Raw genomic sequence first — 23144 nt, forward strand, 5'->3', positions numbered from 1 at the left:
ATTTTAGAGATAAAAAACTATGATATCAATTGTGAGTGGAGATAAAATTAGATCAACAAAATAATGTAATAATATTAAATAAAAAGAATTCTTTTTCAAAATATATATTAACAATTAAACAGCTGAAGAAAAGAAAACTCATAATATAATATCTTATTTTTTTACACAGCAAATAAGAGAAACTCCATTGCAAATCAAGTTTTTTTTTTTTTTAAGTATGACTTATTGACAAAGTCATGTTTGAAGACAAGTTTAATGATTTTTTTAGTCAACTTATAGAAGAAACATATCAAATAAAAGCATAGTAACACACAAATATTAATATGTAAATTAGAAATTATTATTATTTTCCCCAAACATATATAGTACTAGTACAATCAATGGTGTATGATGAGATATAAAAAAGTCAAATGGGAATATTTTTTTCTTTTCTAAACTTTACAATGATGGGATTAACATCCTTCCACTTTGTCCCCCTCTCCCTTCTCTAATTGTTCCATCTTTATTTTTCTATTTTTTTTTTCTTTATGATTTTAGTTGATATTGTTTCTTCTTTCTTCTTTTTCCAAATGGGTGGATGGTTCCCATCTACGTTTTTACAATTTTGCCCTTTAAGCACCATTGCTTTTTTTTTTTTACTGTATCCTCCAATTTCACGTGTCAAAGACTAATCTGTCGCAGATCTAAACTATATCCTCCAGTCTGATAGATCAAAGACTAATCTGTTGCACATCTAAACTTTATTTAAGGATTTGTTATTGCCTAATATATTATTACATAAATAAGACAGAATTCAAATTCGAATAAATTACCATTTGTACCCATAAAAGATACAGATGCTGATAAATGTATTCATATAAGAATAAAACGACAATTATAACTACGGAAGATGGCTTTCGTGTGCCAAGAGTACCCGGACGTTGGTTACACAATTGGTCCGTTAGAATATTCTTGGCACACGAAAGCTATCTTCCGTAGATACAATTGTCGTTTTATTCTTATATAGATACATTTGTTAGCGTTTATATCTTTCATAAATACAAATAGTAATTTATTCATTCAAACTCCCAATACTTAATAACTTAAATAAACTAATTAATTAACTATTAGACCAACCTAATTTAATTACGATTGCTTTTCTCATAGGAAGGGAATATTTAACCCTAGTGGGTGTGCCTGTGCCTCCCCTTCAAACATACCCTTTGGGGCCCATCTAAGGTCCAATCATGTGGGCCCTTCATGTCTGGGCCGGCTCCATAAATATCCCTCAAATTAAGAAAAAGAAAAATAAAAAAAAATGGTTTGTTGCGTAAATCAATAGTATGCTGAGGTGGACCTTGCTTTGAGGGGTTGGTGTCGTTGAAGTGGAGACTTAGGCCCACATAAGTCAGCAACTTTGACAAACAGTGAAATCTTTCTATCCTTAAAAAAAAAAAAAAAAAGTAAAACTAGTATCTAAATTTTGTTGTAAAAAATGACTAATTTAATTTGGATATACTAAAAATCTAAAGAAATAATTTAATTTTCAAGTATAAAAAGATTTTACACAAATATTTAATTGTATATTATAATATCAACAAAATAATTAGTTTCTAAATTTACTTTATAAAAATGATCTAAATACATAAATCTAATTATTAATACAAGTTAACGTATATATTTAATTACATATCATTGTATTAGTAAAAATTTACATTTTTTTATAAAAAAACTACTAAAAAAATTGAATATAATTAGGTAATTATGTATTAAACTAAACTCATTTAGTTTAATTTATCTAGATGAGGTCATACAAAAATGATAAAAGTCTTAGCTAACTTTTGCTTCTATTATGAGAAATTAAAATTAAAATTTAAGACTACATACCAAAAAATGAAAATACTTACCAAGTTGATAAATCTCATGTTTTATGTCTCTACTTTTTTACTCTCAATAACCTTTGCTTGTTTGCCACACTTGTTTATTGTCATTATCGGACCCCCTTTTTTTTTTTTTGGTTTATTTTTATTTTTGACATCATTTCACATTGCCATGCTTCTCTATTCTTTTCACCCATAAAGATTAAGCCATAAATGGATAAAGATGGCACTGCAAGAGTCTTGGTGGTTAAGGGTGTTACCTAAGCAAAAATATGGCACTTGGTTTTTTAATGGAGGGCACCACCACAACATTTTCACTTTTTATTTTTATTATTGAAATTGTCGCGATGTTTTTAAATAATGTGGAGAGTGGGTATGTTTTTTTTTTGTAGATGGTTACAAATTTGAGGAACAATTTTATAGGTTTTAATTTTTTTTTGATGTCACAGATTTGAGAGTCAGATTTGTAGTTTTATTTTTTTTTTAAATATAAATCTGAGGGTTAGATTTAAATTTTTTTATTTTTAATTTTTTTAATATACACCTTTAGATTTGTAATGCTATGAAATCTGACTCTCAGATTTTTATACTTCTCTAAATCTGAGAGTCAGATTTGTTACTTAAAATTAAAAAAAATAAAATTAATCTATCTTAAAAAAACACACTAATTATCTATAATGATGAATTACACACAATCTTCTTTCATGTAAAAAAAATTAGCCCAATATTTTTCTCTCTCTTTTTAATATAAAATATAAGATTTAAATCGTTAAATTATTTAATTAGTATAATTTTTTTAAAATTAGTTGACTTATTTAAAATTATAATATCAACAGATTTATAACAAAATAAAATCAAAATTCTAACTATTATGATTAGGTGCAATTTATTTGTAACATCTAATAAGTAGCTTATTTTTATAAGAATAATTTAATTTTCATATAATAATAATATAAAGAATTTTACATAAATATTTATATGTGTATTATTAATTAATAAAAATGACTAATTTTTAAATTTATTATCTAAAATACTATCTAAACACATGAATTTTTCTAAATAATTGTGTACAATTTTTTACAAAATGAAACTCTTATATTAATTAATAATCAATAATAAAATACTCCATTTTTTATGGCTACCTCCATTCGAAGATCACACTCTAAAACAAGCAAACTAATTGATATTGTATTAACTACTTGATCTAATTAAGAATCTAATCATTTTCTCCTATGATAAAGAGGTGAAAAGGGACCCCATTACTCATCACAAATTTTCACTATGCATGCTTTGGTAAGAAATTTAAACCTCAAGAATGCAGCACCATAAGATGGCACTGTATGCCTTTGTTTTTTCCTCTTATCTCTTTCTGCATTTTTTTAATAGTATCTGAAAACTTCTTGTCTTTCCCCACCACCGTTTTCTTTATTGCCGTATATGGATTTAATTTAATTTTCACATATTAACTACAATTTTTAGTATTAGTAAAAAATATTTTGTAAAATAATGTATTATTTTAAAAATTTTATAAAAATGCAAATAATTTTTCTATAATATAAAATGCCTATTTTTATGTGTTTGTATTTATTATTATTATTATTGGGAAAATTATATATGGAATAACGTTATATTATATACAATAAATGTCCAAATAAAATGGCATGATTTAAATTGGAGGGATACATGGACAGTTTTGTCTATACTTTGTCCTCATACCTGCCATGGTGGACGTTGTCATTCAGAAATTTTATTACTAAATTAACACCCTTCGCGTAGCGTTTGTTTTGAGGTACAGATACAGAGATTGAAAGATTGAGACTCAGTATCATGTTTGTTGGTTTAGAAATTGGTACTAAAATTTTTGTCTCTGTTTCTAAAATTTCAGTATTTCAGTACCTCCAAAAAGTAAAGACATAGGAGACTAAAATTTTTAAAGATGGAGATTAAAATTTTAATAACATTTTATACCTAAAATATCCTCATTTTAATTAATTAATTCTAATTTTACCCTTTGTATAAATTAAATTAGAGTTTCATTATTGTTTTAATTTCTGTCTCTCACTTTACACCAAACAGAATACTAAAATTTATTTCAATCTCTGTCTCTCAATCTTAGTCTTTCTGTCTCTATCTCTCCACCAAACCCTATCTTAATTTTCTTACCAGGCCATGTTGTGTCTAAGTGAATTTTATAACTTTAATTTAAATTTGTTATAATTAAGTTTTTAAATATATTACCTTGTGCTTTAATTATATATATTATTTTATCATGAAAAATATTTAACTTTTGTAGTTATTATTTCAGGAAGGGTAAAGTATTATTTTCATCCCAAACATTTGAGTCAAATCCTAATTTGGTCTCTAATATTTCCAATGTCTTATTTTAGTTCGAAAAAATTTTAAACGAATTCAATGTTGACCCACAGTTAAATTTAAAATGAACAATTAGTATATTTAAGAATCAACATGACGTTCAATTTCAGTACATATATAAAATTGACCTATCAAGTAAATTTTTTCGTTAATTAATCGAATCAAATTTAATAGTAAAATAACATTAAATCTATTCAAAAAATTTTGAAGATCAAAATACTAATCACATATTATTAGTGCTGCACCAACATCATATTAAAAATCAACATTTTTTTTTGAAAAAAAATGATAGAACAAAACATAAATGTTGGTTCATTCCATAAGCAATGCAAAATGATATCATCTCTTGGTACTTGGTAGCAATGGCTTCTTCCCATCATTTTCTATAAACTTGTTAAATATGCAAAGTGGGATAACAGCTTCGTACAAGCCACTTATGTTAATTAATAATTACTAAACTTTAACTTCTTTGAAACTTTTTATACAACAAGTTAAAATTTTCATGTGAATCATGATGGCTAACTTAGTATTTTATAGTAACCAATAATAAAAAGGAGGAAAAAAAAAAAAGTAAATGTAACTTGTGAATGAGGTTGGTTAATTATATATGTCCCTTATTCAACCAATTTCATTGGTTTGCTTAGATTCTAATATGGCCCACTTAGTAGGGTGTCCAAATATAATTAAGAAGGAGAGGAATTATTATTATAAATTCTAATTTGGTTAATATAAGCTTAGGCAATTTGACTGGGTAATTAGTACTATAATGGTGAAAGGAAAAATATAAGATAGGTGGTGTATAGTGTAACACAGTACAGACAGATAAAATAATAAATAAAACTGTTGTGAATCAATAATAATAATAAATGAATAAGAATAACAAGTTATACGGTTTTGGTTAACTCTGCATTCAATTGTGGCATATTGTTGCAGTTTCTGATAGTTATATTTATGGAAAACTCAGGACTACTGACTCATAATAATTATCATCCATCACCAATGCCATACATTGTATATAGGTACAGAAGATATATATAATATATGACCAGAATGTTTGAAAAATAAAAAATTCAAAATCAACCGCTAAAAAATTTTGGCAGAATAATTTAGTTTTTAACAAATTTTAATTATTAAATTTATTCTAAATATTTATTTTTATATAAATTATTCATTTATATAAAAGAATCAATATTCTTAAAAAAATAATTGTTATATTTTTATTAAATAATAATAGAATCTGACTTGTTTAATTTTTTTATTAAAATTTGATGTGATAATATCATTAAAATTTATTGAAAATTAAATCATTCGATTAAAATTTTTTAGAAACTGATTTTAAGTATTGTTAAAAAAATTATATATGTATAAACTATGATGCACGGATACTGACACAGACACGGGACATGACACGATACGGGACACGTTGACACGTGAATTTTAAAATCTTATATGACACAGGGACACGCATACATATAAAATATAAAATATTTTTTAGATAAACCGTAATGTGATATTAAAATATAAATTAATTTTTTAAATTATTTTTAATGTCTTATTTTAATTATATCAGGTATTTAAAATATTTTTTATTTTAATAAATAATAATATATACTATATCTAAATTTATTTTAAAAATATATATTAAGAATAAGACCGGACATGCTGACACGTAATGGTATTTAGGTGTGTCCAAGTGTGTCAGGAGAAGAATTTTTTATTTTTTATTGAGACACGGTTTGGACTCAGCAGACACGCATGTCGGACAAGTGTCGGTGAGTGTCGTGTCCGAAATGTGTCCGACACGCAGATACGGCAACTCAGTAAAGTATTCGTGCTTCATAGTGTATAAACATTTTTTTGTTTTTTTACTATAAATTAGCTAATAAATTATTAGCTACACAAAATGAAACTCGATTTTCTAACACTTAATTAAGCAGACGAATAAACTTATGACTGCAAGAAGTTGGTTTGTACATACATAAATATAATTGAAATGAATTAAACAAGCATTAAACAAACAGCAACAACCACCCACTATGACTTGTGCAGTTCCATTCAACAGTGCTGCCAGAAACGTTACGGATGATTAGTCATTAGGGTTTTGATTACTCAAGCTTTAGGGTTAACCACTTAACCCCCTATTCTCTTGCCACCAATCTAAGATTTGCACAATTTACAATGTGAAAAAGAAAAGAAAAGTTTTGAGCACAATGAAAAGTAATTCCAAGTGGAGGTGTATGCACAGTTAAGTACTATTTATTTTGTGAATGATGGTAGGAATGAAAATGACTTGACTAGTAGTAAAAGGTGATTTTTCACATTTGACCTTATTCTATATAGAGTGCATTATGCTTGTTTCAATTCTTTCGGTTTAGATAAATGACCATTCAATTGAATAATATAACATCTTGTGAAAAAAATAATCAATTTTAAGAGTGGATTAACATGTATTTTAATCAAAAGTGTCTACAAATTATATTCATGTGTATAACATACTAAATCATAATGCTAACAAAAATACAGTTCATACGTTCACACTTCACAATAATATTTTATCTATTTCCATGTGTTCATAAGACATAATGCCAACAAAAAAATCAAACAAATTCAAAGAAAAGGGCCTTGAATATATTTTTTGTATCCACAAATTTATATAGATGGGCCTAAAGCCCTAAACACATGGAGCAAGGCTTCTAACGACCCAATAAAAATTTTAATCCAATACTAGTCCGCTTAAGTAAGTGTCGGGGGTTCGAATCCCGCCTTGTGCATGCAGCAACTCATTGACCAGCGGCAAACCCTTAAATAGAGCTCAGTACCACGATGGATTAGTCCTTGACCTATCGGGTTGGGGGATACCGTGGAAAACAAAAAAAAAAATTTTTAATCCAACAAATCAATTTAGGTTGGTCGAATCGTCAGTTCACTCGTCCGCTTAAATAAATGCGGATAATTCAAATCTCACTTTGTACATGCAACAACCAATTGATCAATAACAAACCCTTAAATGGAATTCAAATCCGCAGCAGATTAGTCCTCAATTACAATCAAAAAATTTCTTTAGTAAAGAAATGAAAATTTTAATTAATTTTTTTAAAGAAAATGTCAATTACGCATGATGAATTTTTTTTTTCTTCTATTGTTAAAAAGACAATGTTTGCTTTTCATTAAAAAACAATTTTCAACCGAGGCTTAGAATCATCTTTTTATTTTAATGTAAGAGCTCCAATTCATTGTAAAGAAAAAAATAACAAATAAAAATTCCAGAGCTAAGAAAAGAGCAAAAAATGAAGCTAACTGACACTATTTTAAGACATAATGATACTATTTCGACATAAGAATATTTCTAAAAAACAAAAATAAAAAGGGAGCAAATTATATGCTAACCTGCGCTTAAATTTCACAGATATTGGACTGCTGATGCTGGCTACTAACATGCACCAATTTCTCAAATTTTAACAGAACAAAATGGGGTCAACAAAGGTCAAAAGGAAGGGGATCATGAATCATGATGATGATATTACACTACTCATTGCATTGCCATATGAGAACCGGATCAAATCTCCCATTGACTCTCTCTAAGACCTTTTTCCAATTAGCTTCAAATCTTCAGCTGCTCCAAGCTCGCCACTGTCTCGGATTCCGGTGGAACGGCGGCATCTGTCTCCTCGGCTTTCGCTTCCTGTTTGGTTTCTTGGCTAACTGGAGTAATGCTTGTGGTTGTGATGTTTGGCGAATCGTCTTTCGGAGCAATGATTGGTTCGTCTTTTTGGACTGGCAGAGCAATGAGTGGTTCATCTTTTTGAACTGGTGGATCAGTAACAGGTTTGTCTTTAGCAGAAAATACAGGAACAGCTTGCTGAATAGTGACTGGAGGGGCGGCTCGCAAAGGAGGAGCTCGCATTGGTTGATGAGAGAGTGCACCGGGTGGTGGAAGGGGTGGTGCAGAGAATACAGGTACTGCGGTCCTTATGGTCACCGGAGGGGCAACGCCTCGGCAAGGTAATCTCATCTGTCCGATGGGAACATAAGGTGCTGCTCCTGCTGCAGGGAACCTTGGTCGACGGTTCACTCGGCTTTCTAACATAGAAGATGGTGGTGAGATCATGGAACTCTCACCGGAAGCTGCTGTCACTACTGCAGGCCTGCTTCGAGAGCTTTCGTTTGGTGTTGCAAAGGAAGGCCTGCTTCGAGAGGATGTCCTTGGGAAAATCAAGGGAAGTATCTTAGATGCCGCGGCAGGTCGTGATTGAGGACTAGTTGGCCTGGGACTTTGAATTTGAAACTTCTTTGGAAATGGAATTGAAGCATCCGGGTGTGACATAGCCATCTTCTCTTTTTGACGATAGTTTAATAAGGCCCGAGCAATCGTGATCTGTTCTAGCTCGTCGTTATTCTCCGGTTCGGTTGAAGAGCTTGCAGTTTCTTTTGCCACTGTTGAGAAGCAAAATTCTTGTAATAGTCATTCAAATTGGAAATGAAACAAGTTTTCAAGTTGTTTAGAGAATCAAAAGAAAACCACCTAGCATGTAATAATCTCTATTAAACTTAGGTCACTAGGGAAGTTAGGATCAAAATAAATAAAGATTGATAACAATATTCATACACCAAGACGAAATTGGCCTATACATACAACAAATAACTAAGGAAGTACACAATACACCCTCTGTTTCAAAATGCCTGTCAATTCGGATTTGTCGAAAGGATAACTGAGACGAAAGCCTGTGAGGCACTTACATTGTTTTAGAGACGACCAGGCTGCCATTGCTGCATTTTTCTCCGCTTGCTTCTTGTTCTTGGCAGGTTCGCCGGTAAATGTGATATCAGCCAACTCAACTGTCCCGGTGAAAACAGGTAGATGTCCGAGTCCCGACCTGTATGTTGTGTACTGTGGCAATGGAGCGCCTACCCTTTGCGCGATCTCCTGTAAGAGATTCTTGTATACTCCAGTTTCATCCTACACATTTAAATGTGATAAGTATATGCATAACAAAAGAAATTACTGCTCCTACAATGTGAAAAGCATGTGCACTTCAAATTTACAAAAGGCAACTTATTCATGGTGAAAACTCAGCTGCAGTCGAATTCACGGAAAGTTGATAGCTGAGAACTATTAGATGAAAATTTAGTCAAATCAGATAAATCATCTAACGGGGCTCTCAGTTATTAACTTCACGTGAAGTCGACTACACCTGAGTTTCCACCCTTATTCATTTACACGGAACAATTCTTAGTTTCTTATGCTACCTTTCAAACTCTCATCTTTGATCTTTGTTCAAAACACACAGCTGAGGCATACTTCAAATTCAAACCTTTTCAATATAACAAATTGAAATCACACATTCATATATCACAGTATGAGAGTCCAGTTAATCACTCAATCCATCAAAACAAAAACAGAGTTGCAGAATTAACATGGGCCACCACCACTACATTGTGTGTGTCAGCATCACCAACACACACCCTAAACCCTACACTTCATTCCTATGTACAGAGAAAAAAAAAGTAAAAAACGTGTGCTTTCCACTTCAACACAGCACTTAGTGGCTTGTTACATCAGCAATTTCTAACTTTCAAGTTCACACCAGAACCTTTCAACCATGGAGACAGCAAGCAAAGGGGGCATTTCGGTCATTTCACACACAAAAACAAAAAATACGAAGCAAAAAAAACAACACTACTACTCCGGCGCCGACAGAAAAACACGGAAGCAAAGGATGAAAAAAGCCATGAAAACCGGAAATAAATATGAAAATAAAAAGAAAAACCGGCGCAGGATAGCAGAAGCTTCCGCAACCAGGTTCATCTCATCCACCACCGCAGCGCAAGTTAGCAAGTTCCAATATTGAGAGAGAGAGAGAGAACTCACGAGGATCCTGGCGGCGAGGGAGTGAGAGGGTCCACGGTGGGAGAGGGAGTTGAGAGCGACCTCGGCGGCGGAGTGCTCGGCCTGGCGGAGAGTTGAGCAGTAGTGTGGGCTCTCGAAGACTTCGCCGTTGAAGTTAACGGTGGCTTTGAAGCGCGGCGCGTGATCCGGACCCTCCCTTATGCACGTGTACGAAGGGAGGTTGAAGCAGCTTCGCTGTGCCAGCTCCTGAAGCTGGTTCTTGTACATTGTCTTCTTCTCTTCACTCCTCTTTCTTCTTCTTTCACAACACACAAACAAAAATGCAGCTTTTTCAAGTGGTGGGGGAAAATGGCGCACATACACGCCCGGATCGGATCCGGTTTCTTCTGGTGGGACTCCGGCGAGTGTAAAGCCGCCGGCTTTAGTGGTCCGGGCGGCGAAATGAGTGAGGGGAAGTAGTGGGTGTTGGGGATTGTGGATGTGGAGGTGGAAGAAGGTGAGGTGGTGTTTTTGGTTCAGAGTACACAGAAAAAGGAGAGAGAAAGTACATACAATGGAAGAAAGAAGAAGAAATAAGAAACAAGAAAAAAGAAAAAGAGAAAAATGAGTGACTGAGGAAACAAAAATAGTTTTTTTTTTTTTTTCTCCAAGCATACAATTATTAATTCATCACTTTATAACTATGCGATGTAATATTAGTCTTGCTTGAAAAAAAAATTAGAATACACATTAAAATATAAAATATATATTAAAAATAAATTAAATTATAGATATATTTATATATAATAATAATATTAAAAATATAAAAATAATAAATTTATTTTATTTAATATTTATTATATTTATTTTTAATTATTTTTTATTTGTGTATATTTAAATATATATAATGATTGATTTTAATATATTTTTTTTTTGAAAAAATGTTGATTTTTAATTAAATTTTTTTTATTTAAAAAAAAGATTAGAGATTAATATTGTTGGTGAAAATAATTAATTAGTATTGACTTTAAAAAAATAAATTTTAAAAATTCCGTTATATTTGCCATTTTAAAATAAATAAAAATAGTTAAATAAAATAGCTTTTAAGAAATGTTATTTCAATAAGTATTTTTATACAACCCACACTAATATTTTAACTTACTATTTTTCATCATTAAATAGAATTAGTATGGTCAAACAAAAAAAAGTTTCGCACACAGAAAGGATTTTGTATCCACTATCCACAGTATAGTTTTATTTGTCCAAATAATATATAACTATTTAATTGGTCTGTCTTGCAAGTCATTTATTATAGGATAAATTTTGTTAATATTATCTGCTTTTTATTGCTTTAAAATTGCAATATTTTATCTAATTTAGTCCAACAAAGTCATGTGACATTTATTAATGCAAGTGTTTGATGACGGATCAGTGAGTTAAGTAGAAAAAAATAAAAAATATATGTAAAAAAAACAAATCAAAAGCAATTTGAAAATTACGGTTAAAAAAAAAATAAATCTTGATTTATACTTTTGACAAAACAAATTTTGGGACCCCAACAACATTGTTAAGAGTTAAGACTATGAAGTTGGAATCAAATAACATCATTTCCATTTTTGAACCTTTTCAAACCATTTAATTCAATCTATATATTATTTCGAAATTTCAAAATATCCGTTTATTTTTTATATTAAGATCATATTTATTATTAATTTCAATAATATTCTTAAAATTTTAATTACACATTTTACTAGTTTAAAAATCGAAAATATTTAATAACAAAAAATTATTAATAAAAAACAGTCGATATTTATTTTATTTAATATTTATTAATTATTATATTAAATAAAATAAATTTTAACTTTTTTTTTTATTTCTCTAACTTTACCATTTAAAAATACCATTTTGTTTTTATACACTTATATCTTATCTATGATACATAGATACTGATACTGACACGCTGACACGTGATAGTATTTAGGTGTGTCCAGGTGTTTCCGGAGAATAATTTTTTATTTTTTATTAAGATACGGTTGGACACAATAGACACGCGTGTTGGACGAGTGTCGGTGAATATCGATCTAAAATGTGTCCGTCCGTGAACACGATAACTCAGCGAAGTGTCCGTGCTTCATAGTATCTTATTGATGTCAAACTATTACTTTTAGATAAATTTGATAATTATTTTAAAACATATCAGGGATGAAAAAAAAAAAAAGCTTTACTTTATAATGTTATTAATACAAACTTACAAAGCTATAATAGTGGAGATTATATATATTGATTATTTGATTGTATTATTATTATATTGAAGCGTATTTATTGCTTTGTTGCTGGGTCAACTTTAGTTTGTGTTTGGCTGCATGGATGTGATCTCTTCCTAGATTTTTCTAATGTTTTTGTTTTGCTTTACATTAATTGCATTACAATAATCTGTGAGTGCTAGTTGTTAATTATACTTTGATTTAAAGTAGCCTTATTTAAGAAACATTTTTTTTCAATACAAAAAAAAAAAAAGGAGATTAGTTTCTGATATCTTTCATTTTCTTTTGGTTTAATTTTTGGTGCTGAACTGAAGTGGATTGTTTGATAGTAAGAAGCAATTAGCCAATTAATGAAACGCGTAATTGAATTGAATTGTTTTTTATTGAACCTTCAAGAGTGTGATGCAGCAAAATCCTGACTAGTACTTAATTGGAAACTCTAACTAATATGTTTTCTCTTTAATTTATTTAATTTCACATTAACTTTCCTAGAAGCAGTAATCATGGTATAATAATTGAACCGCTGCAAACTATAATTCGAAAATTATGTCAAAAAAATTAGAGTTTTTATGGTTCATAAATAATTAACACATAATTCAATTTGTTATATTTATAATTCGGTTGTTACAATCTGATCCATTTTATATTATTTGGTAACTATTATTTATTATTCGGAGAACAAATTTTTATAACTTAATCAATAAAATCGGCCTAAAGAACTTATAACTCGGTTTGTAACTCAAAAACATGATAGCACACAGCATAACGACATAATGACTTTATCGCACGTTATCACTAACAACACAATGAAATAGTCAAAACAAATACTAAGAATATCATGATAACTATATTGTGATTCTCACCACAACCGTAACTTATAATTCGCTAATCGAATATATTCAAAATGTTTAGTCACTATTCGGTCTATATAACTGAAAACTTAATATTCAATTAAGTCACTTTCATTCTCTTCTTTGAATTATTATTGACTTGAGTATCAGAATATTTTTTAGTTTGTAGGTACCCACCCTATCTAGTGTTCTCTAAAATCTGACGTATAACTTATCCGTAAAAAAATAAGACATCTTCTTCTCTATGATAAATTATACATTAAACAAACTCTTTAACAACAAAATAATAATATTTTAAACTACGAACACTTAATTATTTTTTAGTAGGATATATTAGGAAGTTTTCAAGTAATGAAATATGATATAAGAAAGCCAATAAAAAAAATTGTACAAATGTTTGTGAATTTAACCTTTTTAGGAAAATGTTAGAGTCACAACATTTTTAAAAGAATTGTGCTCTTTTGTATTTTAAGTTGAGTTTTGCTAGAAGTAATAAAAACAAGATCATAACTATCGCAAAAAAGAAAAGATCATAACAATAAAATTGTTACAAATCATGAATTTAATCATATACTTGAACTTTGATTAAAAAAATGGTTTGAATATTACAAGTGGATTTTATTTTTTCAATTTTGCTAGGTAATCAATATAGAATCTGTCAACTTCTGCCAATTTTTATTGGACTGAGCTCAAAATTCAGTAACATAAAAAAAATCATCCTAACTTAACCCTAACTTAAGCAATTATGCCACATTCTCCTGTCCCTCTCCTCTCCTATCTCACTCGCAGTGTCCATAATCCTAGATAGCTGCGCCACCGCCCCCTACCGGTGCGATGAGCGTTTTCTAGGACAAGACGCCATAAACGACAACCAGAACCATCATTGAAGAGAGCTTCGCGGGCTGTCAACCTCCGCACAACCGCACTGGCAGCCTCGACCTGAGCATCCATTCGCTACAAGACGCTGGCGACGACAACCCGAGCCACTATGCAAGGAAGACGACGAACCATTGGCTGTGACTCCTCTCCATTGAAGACAATGTTACTCACCCCGCGAACCATCCCAAGTGGTCCGTTGCTGCGTTGCACACCAACATGCTGGCATAGCCACAACCAGCATCGTCTCCAAAACGTGTCGTACAAGTTCTTCCTCCTCTGTTGTTGTGTCTTCTGACGACCGCATCTTTTTTGGAGGAGTTTTTTTTGGATGCGTCTGTGTCTTTTGTGGTTATGGAGGTGTCTTTTTTGTATTGGATGTATCTGCTAATGGAGGTGTCTTCGATAATATAGCGACGGCGCAAGTATTATATTGACAACAACACCTAAAGAGGAGTGTAAGATTGGGTACTCTTTGTCGCCGAGGATGTAAATGTGAAGCTGTATTTGACAACCCTTATTTTTCAAATTTGTAATTAATGTTGATCATTAAGACATTAAACATATTATTTTTAATAAAAAATAAATATTAATTATAGTTGTTAAAATTTGGCTAATTATAAATTGTTTTTCAATATTTTTTTATTTTTTATTTTGCACTTAATTATCTCAACATTAAATAAGAAATTGCAAAAAGTGATTGAAAAAGTTAGAGCACAAATAAGGATTCTTAAGTAAAATATTAAAATAGGCCGTGGCTCCCAAAGAGGGTGGTATCATGATTGTAAAACAGTAAGGCAGGGACTTTACCTTTTTCTTAATGGCCTAAATAGTCTATGAGCCACTCAACAAGCTGAGATAATTATAATTATTAATAGGGTACACTAAAAATACACGTTAGAAAATATAATATACACATTAGAAAGCTAATTTTAAGTGTTTATATAATATTATTGAGATTCTTTATATACAATTACCTGCTTGAGTTTCGTATAATCTCTCATGCATGTAAAATTTATTATTAGTTGAAAATTAAGATACAATTAATTTAATGTGAAATTGATAATCAAAAGTTATTAGATGATAATTTAGTTAAATTTGTCAAATTATTTAACGATTCTCAACTATTAACTTTACATTAACTTAATTGCATATGAGTTTTTACTTTATTATTAGAGAAAAAATTAAATCGATCTATGACTTTTTGGTATGCGGATATTTAAGTCCCTAAAAATTTAAAAATACATTTAAATCTTTGATATTTTCAAAATCTGGACATATCGATCCTTAAATTTAATTTGTCCAATTTTAAAAATTTTTTCACGTGTGTATCCGTATCAACTAAGTTCATACAATGGAAATCACGTTTGATTTTTTCATTGAATCTGATCCATTCAAGTAAACATGAAAGATTAATATGTCTAAATTTTAAAAAATAAAAATTTTAAATATATTTTTAAAATTTAAAAAACTTAAATATTTGCGGATAAAAGATTATAAACCTATTTATTTTTTTTTTGTTATTATTAGTGGGTATGTAGAATTGAAGGGAGTAATTAATTAATTGAGGCAATCCGAATTGACTATGATGTGTTGATTTTGTTCAAGTATGAATGTGTGGTGGCCTCCACACACTAAGACACTAATATAATGTCATCTTTTATGTAAATGACAGGTATATAGAGATAAGGGGTGATAAGATAGTTATGTTATGTTTGCCCAACCAAGTCATAAGAAGACTATGATTTTGTGTTTTTATATTAAAAGCACTCACTATAGTGGAGGACTTAAGTGGGGAACATAACTTTTTTTATAATCTCCAAAATTGGTGAATAGTGACTTTGACAATTTGGAACCACCGAATCCACAATGAAGATGGCAACGTAAATGATGAAAGACCCATTTTTCTTCTTTTTATTTTTTTAATAAATTATTTATTTTAGGGGAAGAAGAAGAAAAAAAGAAGTGGGGGGTTTTCTATTTATTCCTCTCCTTCCTTTCCCACCTAAATTGAACAATGCATTAAATGGATCATCATATTTTGGTACATATGCCATTACATTAAGCATCACATGCTATTGCAAGTTATTGTCATTTGATTTCCAATTTTTCATATGAATAGTTATTGCCAAAAAATTTAAAATAAAAACAAGTTAGTCATTATTTCAAAAAAATAAAGAGTATAGCAGTTTTTGAAAATTAATTTGATATTAAAAGTTAAAAAAAAAATAAAAAATAAAAAATAAAAATCTTAAATTTTAGATTTAAATTGGAATCATTGATAAAAAAAATTATAATAAATGAAGAGTTGAGATTTGATGAAGAGTTGAGATTTGATTAATTAAAACAAGTAAGAAGTATTTAATAATGAGTTGAACTAATGTAAAGGTTTAATTACTCTGTTAGTCTCTATAGTTTCGTGAAATTTTTAATTAGATTCCTATACTTTTTTTTTCTTTTTAATTGGGTCCCTGTACTAATTTTTTTTCAATTAAGTCCCTCTTAGTAGTAATTGACTTAATTTTGTAGGGACCTAACTAAAAAAAAAAAGAATTGGTACAGGGACTTAAATAAAAAGAAAAAAAGTGTAGGGACCCAATTAAAAAAAGATTGGTACAAGGACTCAATTAAAAAAAAAAAAAGTATAGAGACTTAATTAAAAATTTTGCAAAACTATAGGGAGGAGCGAGTAATTAAACCTAATGTAAATGGTAAAGTAGTAAAGTGAAAATAATATGGTGTATTAAGTGGGAAACATCCCTCTTTTGACCAAGTGAACAAACAGTTAGTAAAAATCAGTATACCCTTTTGTCTTCTTTATGTTCCTTCCATATCAAATAGTACTATTTTCATGTCTTCACATTTGGCCACATCATGAATTTGCAGTCCAAACTTCAGTTCAGATTCCATTGCCAACTTCTCTGACCATTGACGTTCGTGCATACATTATTGGAATGTTACATGCATTTGATCATTTAGATTTAGATTTAGAAACATGTTGTAAAATAACTAGATTATTCTTTTCCACTTACAATTTTTCTATATAGCTTTTAGTCGACTCTGTCAGAAAAAAATCAACCATGATGTAGACTTTATATTATATATAAAAACTTATTTGTTTTCTTACGAAAATAATCAATTTAAAAAACAAGTCTCAATTTCAATTTTAATTCATCACAAAGTACTGTAAATTTTTATTTTTGGAATTTAGGATATATAGGCCAAATTTTAATGAAATTTTCAGGAAGATAGGCCAGCTTGAATGTATTTGCTGTGAAAAGAGTCGGTTCAATTTGGGCTAATTAATGGTTCTGTTCGTTTAGGAATGGCCCAATTAGGTCAGTAAACTACACACACGCCAGTGAGCAGTGACATTCCTTATTTTAATTAGGGGTGAGCATCTTCGGTTTGGTTCAGGTTCACGATAAAATTAGAATCGAACTGATCAAAATATAATTGGTTCGGTTTGGTTTTGATTTGTGTTTTTTGTACAGGTATCCAAACCAAACTAAATCGATTAAGAACAGATTGGTTCGGTTCGGGTAATTGGGTACCCGATGACTTTGAAATTCATAAAAAAAAAATAAATTTTTATCTTAAAAATTCAACAAATACAGTAAATATGTAACATCAATAGAAATAATCCAAACATGTTAAAAACCAAATACATTAAAAACTAAACTCATTAAAATCCAAACATGTTAATAGTGAATAATCTTTGTCTAATAGAAAAGTCATATGTATATATATTTTTTTATTTAATTAATATTTGATCGGATTCGCAGGTTGGTTCGGATTCCGCACTCCTAGAACCGATACCCGAACCAATCACTAACAAAGACCATCGGTTTAGTTCGGGTTGAACCCGATTATCCGTTGGTTCCAGAACCAATTTAATTGGCTCGGTTCGGGTTCGGACAGGTATTCGGGTACCCGATACCCGTGCAGAGTGGTCACCCCTAATTTTAATAAACTTTAATTACTTTCTCATTAACCAAAAAAAAAAAAAGAAAACTTTAATTACTTTCTCAATTCATATAATTCACTACAATTTTAAGTAAATTATTAAAATCTAACACAACCATCCCATTTCGAATTTAAAAAAAAAGAAAAAATAAATGCCCTTTTTGATATGACTACTTGGTCATAGGACAAATAGTGACCTACTAATATATCAAAAACGCTTTAGACTAATAACGAAAATTGCTTAGACCCGTTTGTAAAAACTAAAAAAACCCTTTGTTTTTCATCGATCAAGGAAAAAAAACATTTACTCTTAAAAAAATAGACTATTCCTGCTACATTCAGCAGGCAATAATTCATCAAAATTTGCGTGAACAACATTGATTAACAAAGATAGATCGGCAAACACTAAACAGCACCTGCAAGAACAGAAAATCTAGAAGATACAGCACAATACAGGAAATTACAGGAACCGAGTTTTATTAAAACACTAGTGAATTTTAGACCAAAAATGCAGATAAGTAGAAAACCAAAAAATGATATTTCTATCTAGAGCAACAATCCAAATACATTCAACAAATATCAGGTTGTTGTCAAGTGACAATTCTTAACGTTAGGATGAGGGAGAGAAGATTTAAATATAACAGTAACCCAAACTCCTTTTTTATGGTACCAGTAACTCAAACTGTTTGACAATAGAACTAAACAAAAGCTCAAAATACTAAAAATTTGAGAAACAAGAAAATTTTCTTAATAAACAAAAGGGAGATATGTAATAATGATGGCACAACAAAACTCTTCTAAGCCTTGGCCTCCTCAGCAGCTGACTCAAAAGTCTCCCCAGGAACAAGCTCTGGGACGTCGTCATCGTTCTCCTCTTGTGCCACGGCTGAAGCAGCACCTGCCTCGGGAGCCTGCTTCTGAAACTGTTCCGCTAGCTTCTTTAGGTTTTCCAAGTTATCTGGTCCTGCATATTAGTGACCAAAATGTTCAGTATGGAGTAGGGAAGCAGGGAAAAATTAAAAAGACAAAAATGTGAAAGAAAAATAAAAAATTGAAGTGCATAATACCTAATTGGTGGATAATGTTAGGGAGTATATCCTGCAACTCTGTAAAAGGAGGGATTACATGTCAATAATAGATCAGTTAAAAATAGAGTTACTTAAAGTATAGCAGAGCATATAAACTGTATAAACGATGACTTATCATAAACAAAATACATATAACAGAAATGTTATTTTTCCAATGTGATACACAGAACAATGAGCAACATATGGTGTTCAAATCTTTGATGCCATTAAAGACTAACTTATAACAAGCTCAAGAGCAACAGGTTAATAATTGACCTGCTCATTATGGCACATGTATAAATAATTTGAACATACTTCATAATTTAATACAAAGCTCATTTTTTGACTATAAGCCGGGGTGCAATTGGGAAAAAGATGAGAGTTGCTTACTCTTTGTTTGTGGAGCACCACTAACAACCCAAGTATTAGCAGCAATGGATGCTTGAACTGGAAAAGGGGGAAAATGCAACTAGTTAATAAACTTTAGAACAAAATTTTTGAGTATATGATATGACACAAATACAAGATTTCAACAAAATATCAGAATGAATGTTACCTTTGGGGTTTAGAAACTGGATAACAACATCATCCTTGAAGATGTTAACTTCCTCGATGGCAGGGATGGCGTTGACGCCTATTCTCTTGAGGGTGCTCTGAAGCCTTTTGTCGTCTGTGGTGGTTGTCTTGTGGACGGCCTTCTTCTTTCTAAAACATAAAAAGGAAATGCAAAAACATAAGAGAAGTGAATCTAACTAAAAATAAGCATTGTATGATTCACACAATGCAAGTTGAAAACTAAAATCTATGCCAAAGCCAAAGTTGATTGAAATGAATGTGAACCAAATATAACATACGAACCTCCTCATTGTGCCCTTTCCCCCGGTTCTAACTGAACCGGCCATCTTCATCAATCTTTCTCTATTCATCTGATTTGACAATTAGCATACAACAAACAAATCAATAAATGTTTCTCATAAACTATAAATAAAGCCAATTACAGTAAAAATAATATTATTAAAGTAATTATAAGAATCAAAATTCAAGGACCTACCATGAAAATAAGAAAAAGAAAGAAGCATAACACACAACATCACTCAATGCAAATATCCATGAACAAATACAAATACAACTTCAATACATGAAAGCCGAAAAACAGAGCAAAAACTAATAATAGCTATGAGTCTACGATGATGCACTCAGCTCATGAAAACGTCACAAGGAACCACAAAATGATGTTACATAAAAATTGCAGCTTCCTCAACGCAAAACATAACAATCACCGATTAAAATCTCTAATTCCCTAATCAAATTCACTAAATATATTAACAAGTACTTTCAAAAAGAAAGGAAACAGATTAAGCCGCGTTAATGAACCGACAAAATCAACTGACCTAACACACAAAGGAATATCAGAAAACAATGGATAAAGTGAAATAAGAGTTGGAGCAAGGGAACACGGTACCTTTACGAAGCAAAGAGAAGAGTACCCTACTCACACCGCTTAGCACTTAGCAGAAGAAAATGGAAGAAGAAGAAGAAGAAGAAGACCTAAAAACCAAAATGAAGAAGAACACGAAGGAGAAGATAATGAAATTGAAGTAACGGTGCTAGGGTTTCTGTACTATTTTGGGCTTGGGCCTTTCTTCTTTTTTTATTTCAGATTATGGCCCACAAAAGTTATTGTGTTTTATTTGGATCAGGCCCATATTATAGGCCCAGTTTCAATATAGAAAACTAAAATGTGGGAAAACCCTTCCTTAACCCTAGCCACATTGCGAGCAAAATCAACAGCTAAGAGCAGTGGGTAACCCCTCTTTACTTTTCGTCATCGTTTAGGTCTTCCATTTCTCCGAGTGAAGAGTGGGTTTCCCTCTCTGCGTCGTTAAGGTACCATCTTTACCCTTAATCCACCATAATAATAACAATAATAACACTGTTTGATTTGTCTCCGTGTTAGGGTTTCGTAACTTGCTCTGATTTTATCCCTTTAGTTTCAGTGAATTTCTGTTATGTGCTGCAAAACTTATGCTTGTTTATGTGATAGATAGATAGATTTATCTACTGATTTGTTTGTTTTGTTTTGTGATTATTAATAAATCAGATGAATCGGGAAAAATTGATGAAGATGGCCGGTTCAGTTAGAACCGGTGGAAAGGGCACAATGAGGAGGTGTAATGCTGTATTCACTTCGCATATTATCCTATTATTTATTTTTAACCTTCGTATTGTTATCAAAATTTTATCTTTTCATTGTAAACTTGCTTTGTTCTTTAAAAATGCACTCATGTGTTCACTCTCTAGTGTCTATTATGGGAATTCAATCCATTCATCCATTTTATCCATTGTTTCTAGTGTTTTAACAGTGTGTACATATATGCCCTTTCTTAGAGTCACAAATACAATGCATATTTTGAGATTTTGATTGATTTCTCGTCCTTTTGTGTATGTTTATCCATTTAGTTTTTAGCTTTGTGTGAATCATACAATGCATTTGTTGAGTTGGATTCACTTTTTGATGTTTTGGCATTTCCGTTTTATGTTTTAGAAAGAAGAAGGCTGTCCACAAGACAACCACCACAGACGACAAAAGGCTTCAGAGCACCCTCAAGAGAATAGGCGTTAACGCCATCCCCGCCATCGAGGAAGTTAACATCTTCAAGGATGATGTTGTTATCCAGTTTCTAAACCCCAAAGGTAACATTCAGTCCAACATTGTGTAGAAGTCTTGTATTTGTGTCATATCATATACTAAATATTTTGTTTATAAGTTTTACTCATTAGTTGGATTTTTTTTTTCGTTTCCAGTTCAAGCATCCATTGCTGCTAATACTTGGGTTGTTAGTGGTGCCCCGCAAACAAAGAGTAAGCAACTTTCATCCTCTTTTTCACATTTGCACTCCACTTATAATCAAAATGAGCTTTGTATTAAATTATAAAGTATTTTCAAATTATTTATACATGGGCCAGAATGAGCATGTTATCTGATAGTCTTTAATGGCATCAAAGACATGAACACCATACGTTGTGTATCACATTGGAAAAATTTAACATTTCCGTTGTATGTATTTTGCTGTATTCTAAGTCATTGTTTATACAGTTTATATGCTTTGCTATACTTTTAAGTTACACTTTGTTTTTAACTTGTTATTTGCGTCAAATATTGACATGTAATCCCTCCTATTACAGAGTTGCAGGATATTCTCCCCAACATTATCCACCAATTAGGTATTATGTCTTCAATTTTTCATTTTTCTTTCATGTTTGTCTTTCACTTTTGATTCATGTAGCCGATCCCATCTAGTGGGACAAGGCTTTGTTGTTGTTGTTGTTGTTGTAGTATCCATACTGAACATTTTTGTCATTAATATACAGGACCAGATAACTTGGAAAACCTAAAGAAGCTAGCGGAACAGTTTCAGAAGCAGGCTCCTGAGGCAGGTGCTGCTTCAGCCGTGGCACAAGAGGAGAATGATGACGACGTCCCAGAGCTTGTTCCCGGGGAGACTTTTGAGTCGGCTGCTGAGGAGGCCAAGGCTTAGAAGAGTTTTGTTGTGCAATCATGATTATATATCTCCTATGTTTGTTAAATCTTTTTCCCCCCTAGTTACTCAAACTTTAGTAATTTGAGGCTTTGTTTAGTTCTCTTGTCATACACTTCAATTACCTGTTAAATTAAATCTGCTTTGCCTCATCTAAGGAAAAAGCGTTTGGCCACTTATTGCTTAATGTATTAGGATCTTTACTCTAGGAGTCTAGATAGAATCCGTTTATCATTGGACCTATCCAAAGAGCAGAAAAGGTTTAATTTGGTCGAATCAATTGCGAAACGCATTAAGGCCGCATTATTATTCGAGTAAAGTGACAAATAAATTTACGGATTTATATTTTGGACATATTAGTTTCTAGTTTCTAAAGAAAAGAAAATATCACAAGGGTTAAGAACAATTTGGACATATTAGTTTCTAAAGAAAAGAAAATATCACAAGGGTTAAGAACAATTTTGGTTTTTAAGGTATAGGTTAAAAAATTTTTTCGTTCTTAACTTTTTTTTGCATATAAAA

The 23144-nt window shown here is 30.9% G+C and overlaps 3 protein-coding genes across 3 annotated transcripts; 1 reads left to right on the forward strand and 2 right to left on the reverse strand.

Annotated features, from left to right (window-relative positions):
• Positions 1-7520: 7520 nt before the first annotated feature.
• LOC107629222 (double-stranded RNA-binding protein 2) lies at positions 7521-10781 on the reverse strand. Its single transcript, XM_016331943.3, has 3 exons — positions 10102-10781; positions 8970-9189; positions 7521-8666 (listed from the first exon to the last, which is right to left on the reverse strand). Exons 1-3 carry the CDS (start codon positions 10732-10734, stop codon positions 7834-7836), a joined length of 1686 nt encoding a protein of 561 aa, XP_016187429.2. The 5' UTR covers positions 10735-10781; the 3' UTR covers positions 7521-7833.
• Positions 10782-18555: 7774 nt separating this feature from the next.
• LOC107629221 (basic transcription factor 3) lies at positions 18556-20672 on the reverse strand. Its single transcript, XM_016331942.3, has 6 exons — positions 20546-20672; positions 19942-20009; positions 19640-19788; positions 19474-19530; positions 19084-19122; positions 18556-18980 (listed from the first exon to the last, which is right to left on the reverse strand). Exons 2-6 carry the CDS (start codon positions 20007-20009, stop codon positions 18814-18816), a joined length of 480 nt encoding a protein of 159 aa, XP_016187428.1. The 5' UTR covers positions 20546-20672; the 3' UTR covers positions 18556-18813.
• Positions 20673-20833: 161 nt separating this feature from the next.
• Positions 20834-22797, forward strand: LOC107629219 (basic transcription factor 3). The gene is made up of 6 exons (XM_016331941.3): positions 20834-20970; positions 21185-21252; positions 21629-21777; positions 21889-21945; positions 22270-22308; positions 22456-22797. Exons 2-6 carry the CDS (start codon positions 21185-21187, stop codon positions 22620-22622), a joined length of 480 nt encoding a protein of 159 aa, XP_016187427.1. The 5' UTR covers positions 20834-20970; the 3' UTR covers positions 22623-22797.
• The last annotated feature ends 347 nt before the right edge of the window (positions 22798-23144 follow it).

This window comes from Arachis ipaensis, chromosome B3 (assembly GCF_059453495.1).
Source record: "Arachis ipaensis isolate K30076 ecotype BB chromosome B3, ASM5945349v1, whole genome shotgun sequence".
NCBI lineage: Eukaryota > Viridiplantae > Streptophyta > Magnoliopsida > Fabales > Fabaceae > Arachis > Arachis ipaensis.